This window comes from Rhipicephalus microplus, chromosome 1 (genome assembly GCF_043290135.1).
Source record: "Rhipicephalus microplus isolate Deutch F79 chromosome 1, USDA_Rmic, whole genome shotgun sequence".
Lineage (NCBI taxonomy): Eukaryota > Metazoa > Arthropoda > Arachnida > Ixodida > Ixodidae > Rhipicephalus > Rhipicephalus microplus.
In genome coordinates, this window is record NC_134700.1 from 272,502,188 (window position 1) to 272,518,593 (window position 16,406).

Genomic DNA, 16,406 nt, shown 5'->3' on the forward strand with positions numbered 1-16,406 from the left:
CGCCATCGGCGCAATGGGTGCAGTTCCGCTTTGCATAGGTTTGAGATGGCGAGCGCACAGCGTGTTCCATGATGCCGTGCGAGCGCCATTTTGGACACCACGCATTTTGTTTTTGTGCTGCTGTGTTTGAGTGGCGCCATCAGCAAAGAGGTTTCTCTTGCATTCGACAGATGGCGCTTTGCCGTACAAGGATCGACTTTCAAATTTTAATTGACGTCGTCCACACTCACAATTGTTTAGCATGATTGCATACTATCTTTTGCTTTTATTGTGTTGTTATTTTGTCATATAATGGCTTGATTTGATGTTTTGATAATTAATGACACTAGCTATCACAGCAAAATAAAATAAACAGATAATTAAAAAAATTCCCCCCCTTTTCAAGAATCAAGGTGGGGGGTGGGTTCATTAAGGGGGTGGGTTCATTTCGCGAGTAAATACGGTACTTCAACTTATCCCTGCTCTTTGTCTTACCACTTCGACAGACCCTACAAACATCCTAATGTCAACTAATTTCCTAGTATCACCAACTGCATTTCCCTTTGTGTAGGACTCTACTTACTCACTTCCTTCAAAAGCCCTGACATATCTGACATACATATCACAAGCTTTCCCTAAATCTATAATTATAGTGCACAAACACACCACCTACTACTAGAATGTCCACTACAGTAAAACCTTATTAATTCAAATTCACTGGGACTGTGAGAATTTTTTTTATTAGGCGGGCTTTCGAATTAATGCAATATACAAAAAGTGGGATGCAAGAAACTTTGAATTAGTGAAAGTAATCAGAGGTGGTTATTTGCTGTGCCAGCTAGTTCGCAGCTCCATGAGTTTCCCACTACACCTGGGCCCAATTTTGCCACAAACATGGGTGATGGACAGGCACTACTGCGGCTAACGGGGGAAAAAAAAAGTTTTGTGATTAACTAAAATGCGCGCTCACGCGAAAGACGTGCGTGCTTCCCGCACCTCAGTGGTGACACGCGGGCAGCATATCAGCACGTCATGATGCAACCTGTTCTTTGTGGTTAAAATAAAGAATTTATTTCCACCAGTGTGGCAGAATTTTCAATGTGTTTTGGCAAGAAAACATGATCATTGAAGTTTTTGAAGTAGGCATTACAGGCAGGAACTCCGCCAGCAGTGTAAGTGCGAAAATTGCTGCAGCAACAACCTAGCAATGGCTCAGCAAGTGCGCAAATTGCTGGACATCACAAACATCACAAACTGCACCAGAACATCACAAACTGCACCAGTCTGACTTTTGTTAATTTTTTATATTCCCATAAAGAATGGGTAAATCATGATGAACTGACGTTACGGGAAGCATGCTACATGCTGCCCGCGCGTCATTACTGTGGTGCAGTGAAGCACGTCTTCTATTTTGCAAACAGCTTGTGGTGGTTTTTTTTTCTTCCGCACTTGTAGAAGCCTAATCGAGATGCATTATGTCACTCATTAGTATCGCTAAACTGCATTGCCTTGTGGCTCTTAAGGGCCCCAATTACCACGGATTCGCAGCCTAATTGAGATTGGAAATCGGCACATGGCACATAAGTTTTCGAATTACCCAGACTGGTGCTGACTGCCACTTCAAATTAACCACTCAGACTTATATTGCGAAATACGGGATTACTGATATCTTTTGAATCAAGCAATATTTCGGAATAACCGAGTTTGAATTAACAAGGTTTTATTGTACCTGCATTTGACCTGAAGTCCACATTGCTGCCTCCCAAACTTCGGTGCACATTAAATGACACAGGTTAGGCCGAAATATACAATAACTTATACCCGTGACACACGGGCACAAAAAACCTTTTGAGTAAAAAGACCGTTTTCGAAAAAGAGTTCTACGCACAGACACACGACACAGAGCTATCTCTTTTCCTAAGTTGTCTCTTTTGGAAACATTGTTCGATGAGTTCTTTCACGGCGGTAAGAGTAGCCTTGAAACCAATGTGCACCAGTACATTTCCAACGTGGCAGCACCCTTGCAGTTTCGACCGCCCACTTCAGTTGAAACTTGTCCTCGATGCTCACATAAATAAATGAATGGTCTACTTAGCTATCGCTTTGAGCCATCTCACGATAAGGAGAAAGTGTCAGGTAGGCTTTTTCGTTATTGGAGAAATTAGTTGCTTTTTTAACTCTGCCTGCTAAGACTAAAGCACAGATAATTTGATAGTGGTTTATGGAAATAGTGCAGTGCAGTTGCGAATACATTGCAGCCGAAGCTCTAAGAAATAAACCTGAAACAATTACAAGCGTCAGTCTGGAACTTACGTGCCTTAGAGCACACGACGACGATGTGATGAACTCGGAACAGAAGGTACAAGGCTCAATGGGCGCAGCCATGTTTAATATTTCCAACGCTGCCGTCTGCTCTTTGAATGTGTGCGCGCAGACGCCAGGGGGATGCTTAGTGGACCACGCAACATGGATGAATTAATGTGAAGGAGCTCATCGCCCTTGACTAAGGGGCCCTGTAGCCTTCACAGTGCCGAAGAGAACTTCTCTGACAGAGTTATAGAACGCATCCGAAATATCATATCGGGACGCTCAAACTCGTGCATTCTATTTTTAACAAGCGGGAGCCGTGTGGATACTCAGTATTCCAGTAGTCTGAGCGTCTATATCCGACCCCAGGGATTAAGTAGCCGGTGGCACACAGAAAAACCCGTGTCTGCAATGGTCGGAGGCGGACACCTGGAGTGTAATCGGACTGTGAAAAGATAAACGCTTCTTTAACTTGTGCAACAAACCTTTATATTGGGGTTTCTTCATCTCTTATGCTTAAATTTATTTTAAAAACCGAGCAACACAACAATTCTTCAATTTCTATATCGGCAAACATCGTTTTATTGCTAGCGCCACGCTTTTGGTAGCATCTGCTAAAGATAACACTAAAAGGAGATCGTTCGTGCCATGTGCCTGTGCCGTAACACCTCTTCATTAAAAACCTTTTAACTTCGTAAGAGACGTTTCGCGCACCTGTGTGACACAGATAATAACCAGCTTAGCAGCACATAATACAAGGCAGCATAAATGATGGTTTTGAGACAATCCACGTTTTTCGACCTAGCATTTGCTGTAAGACCCATGACGTGCCTTATTTGTAAAGCACTGGCCAAAGATCAAAAGCATGACAGTAAAAGTTTATGAATGATGAGCCTTATGAAATGGTTTTAAACCAAGTTCTAAAAAATGCATGCCCCTTTTAGCTAGCAAAGTATTGGGTCTCCTAATTAAGTGAGTGCAATACAGTAAAAGCTCGTTAATTCGACACCCGTTAATTCAGAAATTCGGACGGCTCTATTGGTCCAGGCCAAAGTGCATGTTAATCTATGGGACCAAACCTTCGTTATTTCGTCGGAATTCGGCTCCGCACCGCTTAATTCGGACAAATGCTGACGGCTGCTGCTACACAAGAGTGTGATAAAGCAGCGCTGGCACCACTGGAGTGAAACCGAAACCTGAGTGGCATCGCCATCATCATCAACTAGTGGGGGCGATCACAGCGTCACCGAACGTCGGCGTCTTCTTTCTTCTCCACTCAGGGCCTCCGACGCCAATTTTCCTTGTATTGTCGTGTTGGAACAATCTCTTCTTGCGGAGTTCCCTTTTTCTTCCATTGTGACCGTATTTGCATGCCACCACCATCGTGCGCTACAGTGATGGCAACGCCGAAAAAGCGGCCGAACTACGACACGAAGAACTTGGTGACTAAAGTGGAAATTTTGGAAGCACTGAAGAACGGCGAATCGCGACAGCAGGCTATGACCAAGTACAACGTGAAGCGGAGCACGTTGGGAACGTACGTGAAAAATGAACAACAGATTCGACAAGCCTTCGAAAGCGAGAAGCTTCATGCCTCTAGAAAGCGGTTGCGAACCGCAGCTCATCCCCAGCTCGAAGAAGCTTTGCTACGGTGGATTACTCACTGTCGCAATGCGCATCTGCCTTTGAGCGGACCTCTCATCATGGCGCAGGGTGAGAAGTACGCTGCAATGATGAACATTGAATCGTTCAAAGCGTCAGAAGGGTGGTTTGCGAGGTTTCGAGAGAGACACGAACTTGTCTTCAGGAGTGTGTGCGGCGAAAAGGCCAGTGTTGACGAAAGCGTGACCACCGAGTGGAGAAATGTGAAGTTGCTGGAGCACATCGCCACATATGAACCACGTGACGTGTTCAATGCAGATGAAACTGCTCTATTTTTCAGAGCTCTGCCCGACAAGATGGTGACTTTCAAAGGGGACGCGTGCATTGGTGGCAAGAAGTGCAAGCAAAGGATAACTGTGCTTCTTGCCGCCAACATGACTGGCACGGAGCGCTTGCCACTACTTGTCGTTGGGAAGGCGCTTAAGCCACGTTGTTTTAAGAACGTCAGAAGCCTTCCTGTCGAGTACACAGCGAACAGGAAGGCATGAATGACATCGGACATTTTTCGCGGCTGACTGCAGCAGTTGGACCGGCACTTCACGTCGAAGGACCGCAAGATAATTATGGTTGTTGACAACTGCAGTGCCCATAACTGTACAGTCGAACTGAAGAGCATCAAAGTAATTTTTTTGCCGCCCAACACTACGTCTGCTCTTCAGCCGATGGACCAGGGTATCATTCACTACGTGAAGTCGAAGTACCGCAAGCGCCTGCTGGAGCGAATGATCCTATGCTCAGAAGCTGGAAAGTTGTATCAAGTGGACTTACTCTGCGCAGTGCACACCATCGCCCACGTAAGGAAAAACACTCCACCGCAAGTCATCGCCAACTGTTTTCGGCACAGCGGTTTTGTGAGGCCCGGGCATGCAGCAGTAGCTGACGATGGCATCGAGGAGGTGTCCGCCGAGTCCACCGATGATGACTGCCCGACTTTCGATGCTGTCCTTCCCACAGATGTGACCTTTCAGGACTACATCGCGATTGATCATGGTGTCGCCACGAGTGGTCTCCTGACCGATCAAGAGATTATTGTAATAATACACAGTACTAGGCTGGGGTGTCAGCCATCTTCTTTATTTCTAACCTCTTCTTCCTCCTCGTCTTCCTCCTCGTCTCCCTCCATCCCTGCCTCAAGTCCACGTACACTCCCCCTATTTGAAGACTCATCCCTCCTGGGGTGATACTTGAAAACGTTTCCAATGGTCGCTAACTCCAGCACACCATCATCGTTGGTGTAACCGACCCTTTTGAGAACGCCATGTTGCACTGCGATCTGCACCACGCGATAAGGTCCCATGTACACCTGCTTTGTGCCGGGAAGGCCTTATCTGACAAGCACCAGATCGTTCAGTTGTATCGGAGGTATCGGCGTGTTGTGGCGACGGTCAAAGTTCCTCTTCATACTTTCCCAGTATCGCTGGTAGGCTTCCGAAGGTTTTTGTTTTTCGCACAATTGCAGGCGGTCTGCAATGCAAAGTTCTTGATCAGCAGGAAGCACTGGTAGCTTTCCGAACGCTGCAAAATATGGACTACAGCCGATGCTCGCAGTGTGCGACCGATTGTGATGAGCGACAGCTGCCTTCAAGCAGCACTTCCATCCACCCTGAAAACCTGGACACATTGAAATGAACTGCTTCAAATCCCGAATGATTCTTTCAGCCATGCCATTTCCTGCAGGATGGTACGGAGCGCAGCGTCGCAATACAACTCCTCGTTCCTTCGCCCAACCTTGCAAACGCTGACTGAGAAACGCTGGCCCATTGTTTGATATTACTATTTTTGTATTCTTGAACATCTCTCGACTCAAAAGAGCGATCACATTATTTGCGTCTTCCCTTCCCGGCCATGTAGCCACTATTCTTGTGCACTGGTCTACTGCCACTAGGAAAGACTGCGTTCTTACTCCTGCAGCCTTCTTTTTGAGCTCTGCGAAATCCAGATGAATGACTTCAAATGGTACGTCGGAATGTTGCGGCAAAACCATCTCGTCTGTTCTCTGAAGGTACTTGGCTTTGTGAACTTCACATTGATGACAAGACTGAGCATACCGTAGAACGTCCTCTTTCATGTGTTTCCACTGGAAACGCTGACGAATCTTGTAATATGTCCTCCAAAAGCCATCATGTCCACCTGAGTGCGGGGAGTCGTGATAGAGCTCCAAAATTCGAGGCACCATTGTTTCTGGGACTGTGAACTTTCCGTTATGGAACTTAAGTTCTTCAGTTCCCTCCCACAACAATGTTGCATTGACAAAGGATATGGGTGTTGCAGTAGGTCTCCAGCTTGCAAGCGGGTGTCGTTCCTCAGCTGGTGCGGCCCTGGTATTGCTTGCAGCAGGTGTCTGGGGTTAAAGCTGGGTTCCTAGGTCCTGGAGGTAGAGGTTTCGCATTCCCTGCAGAGTTCTTCGACCGTCTTGGGTCCTCGCATTTGTATTTGCTTCTGGAGGTCCAGACTTAAACCATGAATGATAAGCGGAACCACAGACGTCTCAGGCAAAGATGAGTCCGCCAGCTGTAGCAAGCGCCTTTTCTCATAAAAATAGCTGAGTGCAGATCCAAACCTGTATTTGAACGAGATTGCTTTGTCCCATAGCAACACCTTGTTCTCGCTGAAGGAGCTCAGAAAGCTTGCTTTCCACTCTGTCCATGGTTTGTTGCTGTGAGCGTTGAGATGCCATTCGTACCAACTCTTTGCTATGCCCGATAGGAATAGTCGCATGTTTTTCACTTTATCTTCGTCGCTGTGCCAGTAGTTTTCATTGCATGCATACTCGTAAAACGTGAGCCAGGACTCGGGACTACTAGACTCTCCGTCAAACATGTCTGGCTTCACTTGTTCGTGACTCGGTCTGCTTAATCTTTCCGTCGCGTTTACAAGCAAGCGCAATAAATCATTTTGCTGCCTATTCTGTTTTTGGTGCAGTTCAAGAAACTTGTTGATCAGCTTGATGGAACGGTCAGGCGAAGCAGCGGTAGCAGGCTTCGTGTCGTTTCTTACTGGAGTCAGCACGAAATTCTCATAATCCTGAAGTTTCATGTTGATCCTCACCGTTCTTTTAGCATGTAAATGGTCTGGAGTGAGCTTCATTTTAGTGCTTATATAGGAAACAAATGCGTCAGTGCTCACTGCTTCCGGAAGAGCTAGTTCCTCTTCATCTTGAGGCGTTGCGGTCAAGATCCGGATGCCACCGCGTTGATTTGCTTCAATGCTGAAGTCCAACCACATCTTGAATGTCCGCACAGAAAGTATACGCGGCTGCGCCAATTTGTAATAATACACAGTACTAGGCTGGGGTGTCAGCCATCTTCTTTATTTCTAACCTCTTCTTCCTCCTCGTCTCCCTCCAACCCTGCCTCAAGTCCACGTACAATTATTAATGATGTCACGGGCGCCCATGAAGACCACGATTCCGACGAAGAATCATGCGAGGAGATACAGCCGCGACCTCATCGCACCTCACGGGAAGTCTCGGAGGCGCTGTTAATATTAGAGGACGCTTGCCTGAACACTCCCGACAGCTTGCGTGCTGTTGGCCATTTGGAACAGTTAAGAAAAATTGTGATGTCAGCCGGAATCTGCGTGAAAATGCAGACGACAATTACAAAATACTTCAACAAATAAAGGTATGCTTCTGCAGCTTGATTTTAAATGTTGTTTTCCCTGTTCATTCGTTAATTCCGTTAATTTGGACAGTTTTCCAGTCCCGTGAAATCCCAATTAACGAGCTTTTACTGTATTACTGAAGTAGGCATTAACCATGTGTTGAACTGACCTTTCGCACATTTTAGAAGTGCAACAAGGCATCCGAAGGCTTAGGTCTATTAGCAGGCAGTCAAGCATGTGCAACAAAATTAGCCTTTCGAACGTAACATATCAATTTGAAACAGGACACAATGATGCGTAGGGGAACGTACGTCTTTGTCTCGCACATTGACATCAGCTCCGTGGCTGACCAGTAGAGAAATAACCTCTGTATGACCCATGTAGGCAGCCCAGTGGATGGCCCGACGATCACGCTTGTCGAAGAAGTTGCAGGTCGCATTGTTCTGCAGCAGAAGCTCCACCATCTGCAATAAGCACATAAGGTGCCAACGTAAGACAAAGAAAATGTGAAACTTTTCCATAAATGCCACAGTGCAACCTTTATAGTACCTGCATAAGAGTTTGCTATGAGATGCCCACTTACCAATGAGAGATACTATTATTATTCTATGAACGAATAAGGGTGTGTAAAAAATCCAATTTTTGAATATCTTTCTAATAGTGTTTGCTATTCAATTCGATTGGCACTACAATTTTACGATTAGAAGTATTCGAACTTTCCGAATACAAATACCGTCCTATCCAACTGACAATGGCTTCTTCAGATTTTTCAATATGCTTCACCTCATCACACTTGTATGGCGGTAAAGCCGCCTCTCAGGCACTCCTACTATGAATGCAAATGTATTGAGAAAATTCTGGTTCCAACATGGAGACGATAAGGTAAAGGTGGAGGCTCTATTAACGCAGTTTTGGACCTGAAATTCGGGCAGAAGGTTCGAACAATCAGACATCGAAGATTTTCAGCATCCAAAATTTCGGATGTTTTTATACACTCAAACCTCGATAAATGAACCTGAATATAACGAAAATACTCTTGCAATAGATATAGTGTTAGGAATATACTTTATAACAAACTTATTTTTGTGAAAGATGCAGCTGAGGACATAAAAATTGTTCCCTTCCACGAGCAAAGTGTTGTCCACAACACTTGGGTTGCACCAAATCAAGTCATGAATACAATTTGACATCTGCACTGCCTCATTCTTGATAACAACACCGTAAAGGACCCCTTCAGCACTTCAACAACTTAGCCACAAACACTTTCATGTTGCTATCTCATAACAATATGCTTAAGGGGACAAGTGGGTCTTTGAGACTGAAAATCGCTAAAAAATAAAATTTTTTGAAAATGCTTTATTTGGATTCTCCCACTATCGCTGCATAATCTCGCCGATTTTCACGCCTCCTATATTGGTAATTTAGCCATGAGAGTAGTTTGTGCAACATCATAGAGCTGAATTTTTGACGATGAACGTGTAAAAAATGGGCTTTTTCAGCGCCACGGTGTTGTCGTTCTACGCTTGCTACAGCAGCAGCTTTGGTCGCTTTCGAAAGAGCCGCCCTTTTCCTTTCATATCCCGCTACGCTTGTTTTCGTCCACTCAGTATGCACAGCGTGAATCCGCGTAAAAAAAAAAAAAAAAAAAAAGCACCATCGTGTGAGCCTATTGGTGGGGTCAACACACGCGACTACATTGCGCCTTCCGATTCGCCAGGCCTCCCGAGCTGTCTGCTGCGTGTGGCAGTAGAGCGCACGTGAAACGGTGAGCGTATCTCGCGCTCACATGTCATTGTTCTCGTCGTCTTCCTGAACCCGCGCGAGCTAGCGAGAAATTGGAGCAAGCATCTCTCAAGTCTGTACATTTAGGCACGCCACCGGCAGCTACCGGGTCAGTGCGTTAGGCCTACGCTCTCGGCCACGTTGTGAATCTGGCTTGAACCTTTCATCATGCCGAAGCCGTATCGCAAGTTTTGCACTGCTCACAAGTTTGGAAAAAAGCGCGAGAAATCTACGGCAAAAAGATATAATGGCGCGGGTATATCTGACGCGCACCTAGTACAAGACGGCGTGGCGACGGAACACGATCCGTCGGATGAAACGCCGACATCTCCGCCTGTTTTTCCGGCCGCCTCGGACGGCATCGGCGATAGGCAGTGCATAAGGAAAGACACAACCTTTTTGACGAGCGCCGATCGTGCGCAACAGCAGAAAGTGAGTGCTGATAAGATCAGCAGCTTATCGGCAACTTCGGTGAGCAAGCGCAAGCTGTGAACACTCGCAACAGCGCACGAGGACTCGGACCCGTCGGCGGCTACTTACCGGATCGTCTACTTATCCGCGATAAACAAGCTTCTTGAAAGAACGGCTAAATGCCGGACATGCAGTGGGACCATTTCTATTGAAAAAGGTGAGCGTGAATATGGACTTGCGATGAAGCCGATTTCAGAGTGCCGCAACTGTGGAGTTGTTGACAGTGAGTGGAGCTCTCGGAGGGTACCCAGTCAGGCTAAATGCGCTGCATTTGAAGTCGATTGATTGATGTCTGGGGTTCAACGTCCCAAAACCACCATATGATTATGAGAGACGCCATAGTGGAGAGCTCCGGAAATTTCTATCACCTAGGGTTCTTCATCATCATCATCATCAGCCTGACTACGTCCACTGCAAGACAAAAGCCTCTCCCATGTTTCGCCAGTTAACCGGGTCCTGTGCTTGCTGCTGCCAATTTATACCCGCAAACTTCTTAATCTCATCTGCCCACCTAACCTTCTGTCTTCCCCTAACTCGCTTGCCTTCTCTGGGAATCCAGTTAGTTACCCTTAATGACCAGCGGTTATCCTGTCTACGCGCTAGATGCCCGGCCCATGTCCATTTGCTCTTCTTGATTTCAACTATGATCTCTTTAACCCCCGTTTGTTCCCTAATCACTCTGCTCTCTTCTTGTCTCTTAAGGTTACACCTACCATTTTTCTTTCCATTGCTCGCTGCGTCGTCCTCAATTTAAGCTGAACCCTCTTTGTGTGTCCCCAGGTTTCTGCACCGCAGCTAAGTACCGGCAAGATACAGCTGTTACATACCTTCCTCATGAGGAATAGTGGCAATCTACCTGTCATAATGTGAGAGTGCTTGCTAAATGTGCTCGACCCCATTCTTATTCTTCTAGTTACTTCAATCTCGTGGTTCGGCTCCGCGGTTATTACCTGTCCTAAGTAGACAGTCCTTTACAACTTGAAGTGCACTATTACCTATCTCGAAGCGCTGCTCTCTTCCGAGGTTGTTGTAGATTACTTTCGTTTCCTGCAGATTAATTGTAAAATCCACCTTTCTGCTCTCCTTGTATAACTCCGTAATCATGACTTGCAATTCGTCCTCTGAGTTACTCAGCAATGCAATGTCATTGGTGAAGCTTAGGTTACTAAGGTACTCTAACTAAGGACGCCATAAAATAAAAAAAAATTACAAAAATTATTGTTCCTTGATAATGGAAGGATGAACTTCTAAACTTTCTAACTTTTGTTGTAGGAAAGCTAGAGACATGAAACTTGCTTTTTCATTCATTCATAAAACTTTGTGTTCTGAAGCCCGGTTCAGACCGTGACGGGCCGCGTTTACCGTCAGGTTGAGCCTTATGGCCTCATCGTGGACCTTCTGGACTGCCCGTATTTGGTCTTGATAAAACGCGCTTCGCACCATCGTCTGCCAGTAAAGCCATTGTTCTTCGGGGTCGGCGAGAGTCGCGGGACAGCCTGCCAGCATGTGTCTGATCCCAATGATGCCATCGCATGCGTCACACTTGTCTTGAATTTCACTGTCAGGGAGAATTTTATGTAGAAAATACAGAGTAGTCTAAGTACCGGTTTGGAGTAAACGTAGGGTGACTTCCTAAGCCCTGTTTAATTTGGCGTGTGGCAGTGGGAATCGCCTACGCGCCAAGTAATAATATTTCGTGATGTTGTTGTAAGTGATTGAATTATCTTTATAGCCCCCGGAATGGTAGTGGGCGTTGGATCGGGTCTGCCCGGCACAGCAAGCGACTCCTTGTGCCAGATCATTCGTCACCTCATTGAGGTTGACCCGAGTTTCGTCCACTTGTCCCATATGCGCAGGAAAACCATTGAATTTCAGTATTGATAGGATTAACTTTGTTCATAAGTTTAACCACAGTCCCAGCGACATAGCCCTTGTCGAAGCTCGTAATTGCTGCTTTGGAGTCTCTATAGATGTATGACCATTTTCTGTTCCTGATAGCTAAAGCAATCGCGGCTTGTTCCGCAACTGTGGAATCCTTAGTGAGTACAGTCAGGGCATCCCGTACCACTCCCTGGCTGCCGACTGTATCAGAACGGGCTACCGCTTGCCACTTCCTTCCTTGTCTCTCCCTTCCCCTCGCTGTCCACGCAGCTATATAAGCGTCATGAATAAACGACCAGTCGGTCATTCCTTGTTCAGCAACGTGTCGCCTCGGTTCATTACATCGAACACGTTACATGGTGTCAGAAGGGTTTGTCTCGGCGGCAGAACGAACGTCGTCAAGCCCCCACCACCGCTGCAGCTTTACGGAAACCTGAGAAAGAACTGGCTGCAGTTTAAACAAAAGTTGGAGCTCTTCCTCACAGTCACATCGTCAGAAAAGCCAAAAACAGAAGCTGTGAAAGCAGCCATACTCCTTAGCGCCCCAGGTGACGATGCCCTGGACGTGTACAACTACACGTTTTCCGAAGGTGAGAACAAAGAAGATTATCAAACTTTCGTCAAAAAGTTTGAAGAGTACTGCGTCCACCAAGGCAATGAAGTTTATGAACGGTATGTGTTCCGCCTTCGAGTACAAGAGGAGGCAGAACCGTTTGAAAGATTTTTGAGAGACGTCAAGAAGCAAGCGAAACTCTGCAACTTTGGGGAGCTTGAACAATCCATAATAAGGGACCAAGTGGTATTTGGGATCAGCGATAAAAAACTCAGACAGAGAATGCTAAGCGAGAAGGACCTTACTTTGCAGAAAGCTGATCAAATGTGCAAAGCAGCCGAAGTATCTGCGCAGCAAAATGCAGAGTGGTCGAAGAAAATCCAGCAAGTGGAGTACACGAGAAGAACACAACAAGCCAGCAAAAACCAGTCTTGATGTCGTCAGTGCGGAAGATTCCATGCTCCAAAAGAATGTCCAGCTCAGGGAAAGTTTCGCTACGTGTGCAAGAGAAAGAACCATTTTGCGGCGTGTTGCAGAAAGCGTCAGGTTGACCAAGTGGATGATGCACAAGAGGCGGATGATAATTTCGATATCTTGAACATCAGCGTGTGCGGCGTGGCGGATGGTGTGGGAGCAGATTGGACAGTGCGCGGCAAGATAGACGGCCAAGAACTGAAATTTAAAGTAGATACTGGCTCACAAGCCAACCTACTACCTCTGTCTTTGTTCCGTCGCGTCAACCGAGCAATGGAGCCGAGAAAAAGCACGGCAGTTCTTACTGCATATAACGGAAGCATTATCAAGCACGTGGGGGTATCAACAGAAGTCCTGAATTTAAACGGCCAAGAACGTCGCGTTGAATTTTTTATTGTGAAGAAAGGTCGCAATGCCATCATTGGTCTTAAGGCATGTCAGGAATTCGGACTGATTCCAACAGTGAATGCGGTAGACTCAAGAGAAGATGCTCCCCAGCTGGCTTTTCCACACCTATTTCGCGGAACTGGCTGTGTAAAGTGACAGTACAAGATGGTACTGCGACCGGATGCCATTCCGGTAGTGCAGCCTGCCCGGAGGGTACCGTTGGAGATCAAGGAGCAGCTTCGTGAGGAGCTGAACCACATGGAAAGGGCCTCTATCATCGTGAAAGTGGACGAGCCTACCGATTGGGTAAGCCCTTTAGTTGTAGTAAGGAAAAAGGATGGCCGTCTTCGCTTATGTATGGACCCAAGGGTCATAAACAAAAGCATAAAGCGCGAACATTATCCTATGCCATCTCGGGAGGACATTGAAAGTGAAATCTCGGGCGCAAGGTACTTTTCCCGGCTAGACGCAAACGCAGGCTTCCATCAGATACCGTTGGACGAGGCTACGTCACGCGTGTGCACCTTCGCAACGCCCTTTGGTCGCTACAGGTTCTAACAGAAATTTTTGAAGGCCTGACAGGCGTGCGTGTATACATTGATGATATACTAATCTGGGGGGACTCGACAGAGAAGCATAATGAACGGCTGAAAGCCGTACTAAAGCGAGCGGAGCAAGCTGGGATGACGTTTAACGCCCAAAAATGTATGCTTTGTGTGACACAGATACCATTTCTTGGTGACGTGATCAGCGAGAGCGGTGTCCGTCCCAGTCCAGACTTAATCGAGAGCATACAGGCTATACCGCAACCGAAAGATAAACAGGCAGTTCGCAGAATGTTGGGCATTGTGAATTATTTCCACAAGTATGTACCCTCGCTCAGTGACAGGACGTCACTACTTCGGGGCCTTTTAAAGGAAACAGTGGTGTTCGAATGGACGTCAGCACACGCGCACGAGTGGGCTCAGATCTGCAACGCATTGATGAACCCACCGATACTAGCGCTCTTTGATTCAAAAAAAGAAGTGAAGGTAACTGCAGACGCCTCTAAAAGCGGGATTGGTGCCGCCTTGCTGCAAAAACACGGAAACGACTGGCGCCCAGTCATGTACGCATCGTGGGTTCTGCGCGAGAGTGAAACACGCTATGCTCAAAATGAAAAGGAAGCGCTGGATATAGTATTTGCGTGCGAAAAGTTTCACCCGTTTGTCTATGGCCGCAAGATTCTTGTCAAAACTGATCACAGGCCTCTGATTGCCATCGCCCAAAAAAGTGTTGGTGACATGCCACCAAGACTGCAACGATTTTTCATCAGTCTTTTCAAATACGACTATGTCTTGCAGTTCATCCCGGGGAAAGACCTGGTGCTCGCAGACATGCTGTCCCGTACTGCCACGGTGCCTGGGGCCGCTGATGAAGCGGAAGACTTGGAGGTCCACGCAATCCAGGTGGTTTCAAGCCTGGTCAGCAGACGAACAAAGCAACGACTTCAAGAAGAGACCTATGCCGACCCGTATTTAAGCAGGGTGTTAGAGCAACTAAAAGCAGGCGCGACGATTCAAGGGGAACTAAAGCCATTCACATCGGAGTTATTGGCAGTGGACGGCGTACTGCTAAAAGGGAGCAAGATCGTCGTGCCGAAAAGTATGAGATCAGAAATTCTGGGGCGGATACACGAGGGCCACATGGGACAGAACAAATGCAAGGCCAGGGCACGTAGGCTAGTTTTTTGGCCAGGACTAAGCAGTGACTTTGAGAACCTAGTACGAACATGCCAGGTGTGTCAAAAATACGCCTACAGCCAGCCGAGCGAGCCCCTTCTACAACGGCCTACATCGAAACGACCGTGGTATCAGGTCGGCATTGACTTGTTTCAGTTTGCAGGGGTCTCCTACGTCGTGGTGTATGACGACCAGTCGAACTTCCCAGACGTTGAAAGACTGGTGAGCACAACAGCAGCGGAAACTATTTCTAAGATATCCGCCATATTCTCTCGCTATGGCATTCCTGCGCAAGTCTGCACCGACAACGGGCCCCAATTTTCTTCGAGTGAATTTGCTGCATTCGCAAAACGGTTCGACTTCGAACATATAACATCTAGCCCGAATTTCCCCCGCTCAAACGGTTTAGCCGAAAAGGGCGTACAGATTGTGAAACGAATTCTCACGAAAACTACGGAGGGCCATGATGATTTCTGGCTGGGCCTTTTGGCTTATCGATCTTCCCCCTTAGAAGACAGACAGTCGCCCGAAGAGTTGCTGCAAGGTCGCTGTCTTCGGTCAATGGCCCCTGAGTTTAACGCCGATGGAGAGTGCCCTGTATCGAAACATCGGCAATCACTACAGGGTAAGCCATTATCGCCACTTCATGCAGGCAACGTTGTTCGGATCAAGAATGGGAACTGGTCCCGCAAAACAATGGTACTTAAGGAGGTGGCGCCACGTTCATATCTGGTCAAAACGGAAAGTCAAGGGCAGCTGAGGCGAAATCGACAACATCTACTGCCAACACACGAACGCTGCGAAAACGAGAACGGCTACGAAAGCGGTCTGGAAGACTTCGAGCCGCCCACTAGCGTAGGACCACCGGCCGAAGGCTCGGAACCGGCACATGGCACGTGTGACGCAGCAGTGGCTGACCGCTGTTCAAACTCGCAAAGCACCAGGGAAACCGAGCAAACAGAATCAACGGGAGGCTCATCCGAATCGCCAACACTTCGCAGGTCAACGAGATCCCAAACCGAGCCACAGCGCCTGCGCTACGAAGAAGACTTTCGTCAGACGTGCTAGTTCACTTGTTTCTTTTGTTTGCTGTTTGCTTGGTATTATGAGTCCAAACTGGATGAAGAAAAGAAGTATCAAAACGAACTATCGCGCATGTGCGTGGATACCGCTTGCCACTTCCTTCCTTGTCTCTCCCTTCCCCTCGCAGCCCACGCAGCTATATAAGCGTCATGAATAAACGACCAGTCGGTCATTCCTTGTTCAGCAACGTGTCGCCTCGGTTCGTTACATGGAACACGTTACAGACCACCACAGCCGTGTAGGCCTCTTGGCCTTTCACCCAGGCTGCGTCCACGACGGCCGCCTGTTGTCCTGCCTGTTTGATTTCTTTCAATAAAGCTTTCGCTCTCGCTTTTCACCTGCTGACATTGTGTTCCGGATGCATGTTTCTCGGCAGCGGAGTGGTACTAATCACGTCTCTAAGCTTTGCGTTCAGTTAGACCTCGACCATCTTGGAGTTCTTCGATCTGTTGGGGACTGACCCGATTGCCCTGAGTTTCAGCCTACCCGCACGTGTCCTCGTT

The 16,406-nt window shown here is 47.2% G+C and overlaps 1 protein-coding gene across 3 annotated transcripts in view; it reads right to left on the reverse strand.

Annotated features, from left to right (window-relative positions):
- LOC119188179 (uncharacterized) overlaps positions 1–16,406 on the reverse strand; it is a 139,919-nt gene that overhangs the window by 100,756 nt on the left and 22,757 nt on the right. For all 3 annotated transcript variants that reach the window (XM_075894645.1, XM_037436101.2, XM_075894651.1), the window contains one exon: positions 7,863–8,015. In XM_075894645.1, coding sequence (XP_075750760.1) covers positions 7,863–8,015 — 153 coding nt within the window. The remainder of the gene's footprint in view (positions 1–7,862; positions 8,016–16,406) is intronic.